This window comes from Phytophthora parasitica (genome assembly GCF_000247585.1).
Source record: "Phytophthora parasitica INRA-310 unplaced genomic scaffold supercont2.429, whole genome shotgun sequence".
In the NCBI taxonomy this organism is placed as follows: domain Eukaryota; phylum Oomycota; class Peronosporomycetes; order Peronosporales; family Peronosporaceae; genus Phytophthora; species Phytophthora nicotianae.
This window is the reverse complement of record NW_008649415.1, coordinates 1-1065: the sequence shown is the minus strand read 5'-3', so window position 1 is coordinate 1065 and position 1065 is coordinate 1. Positions and strand designations below refer to the sequence as shown.

At 60.6% G+C, this 1065-nt stretch overlaps 1 protein-coding gene across 1 annotated transcript; it reads right to left on the bottom strand.

The window, feature by feature from the left end:
- Nucleotides 1-290: 290 nt before the first annotated feature.
- Nucleotides 291-1005, bottom strand: PPTG_20181 (hypothetical protein; the record flags this gene model as incomplete). Its single annotated transcript, XM_008919010.1, has 2 exons — nucleotides 291-860; nucleotides 895-1005. 2 exons carry the CDS (start codon nucleotides 1003-1005, stop codon nucleotides 291-293), a joined length of 681 nt encoding a protein of 226 aa, XP_008917258.1.
- Nucleotides 1006-1065: the final 60 nt, after the last annotated feature.

The window sequence follows — 1065 nt, the reverse complement described above, 5'->3', positions numbered from 1 at the left end:
ATTGCGTTACCCGATTGTGGGTGCAATGTTGCGCGACCAGATTCTTGAGTTGCTGGATCAGGTAAAGGCGACCCTTCAGCTCCTTGAACCTGGGACGATGTTGCAGGAAGGTTGCGCGAGCGAGTTTCCGGAACCTTCCGGAGGATCCGGATGGTAGCTTGGTCCCGATTGCGTGCGTCTTCCAGGTCACGAATCTTCTGCTGGAAGGCTGCTAACTGGACATGCAGAGTACGCTCGATGTCCGTTGTCCAAGCCTTCTTCTCTTCTTCGACCTCGGCTTGCCGCTGTTCTCAGCGGCGCTCGAGCTCGGCGCGCGCGGCCTCCTCTGTCTGGCGCATGAGCACTTCCGGCGATGGTACGGCAGGCGACGACGACACTTCGGGTGGCACACCTGGCGACGTGCTTCTCGACCCTTCGCGGGACGACGCAGTGAACTCCGGTTTCGGACTCTTCTGGGCCTCCACACTCCGGGTGAGGCGCTCCTCCTGGTCGATAGCCCGTTGAGCCAGCGATTGGATTGCTGTGAAGGCGCGCTCAACGTTCAGACTCATCTGGTCCTGACGGAGATCCATTCGGGTTAGCATATCCTGTGTCAGCTTCAGCGGGCCATCGGCACCCCGGGCGTCACCTTCCTTCGGCGGCGGAGCAATACGCTCAACGCGGCTTAGTGGCTCGCTCTTCGGGATGCTTGCGCTTGAGCTCTTCAGGGTTGTCTTCTTTCTCCGAGTTCCAGCGAGCATCATCGTCGTCGGTCGGGCAAGACTTCCCTGACGGATCATCTGGGCTCGGCGCTCTGGCCGTTCGTCGCTTTCTGGACGTCTTCGACCGGCGTGCACTCCGGGTGCGAGCGCCCCATGACTCTGCCATCTCAACATCGTCCTGGTCAGCTTGCACCCGGGGCACCGGGATAAACGTCTGCGTCACTTGGTGTCCTGAACCTCCGGCATCCGGGATGGCATTTCCTTGGGCGGTCATCACCATTCCTGATGGACCCGCATACGGCATGTGAGATGCCGCGGTAGCGCCTCCGACTGACCAGCCTGAGGATAACGAGGAATGCGTCAT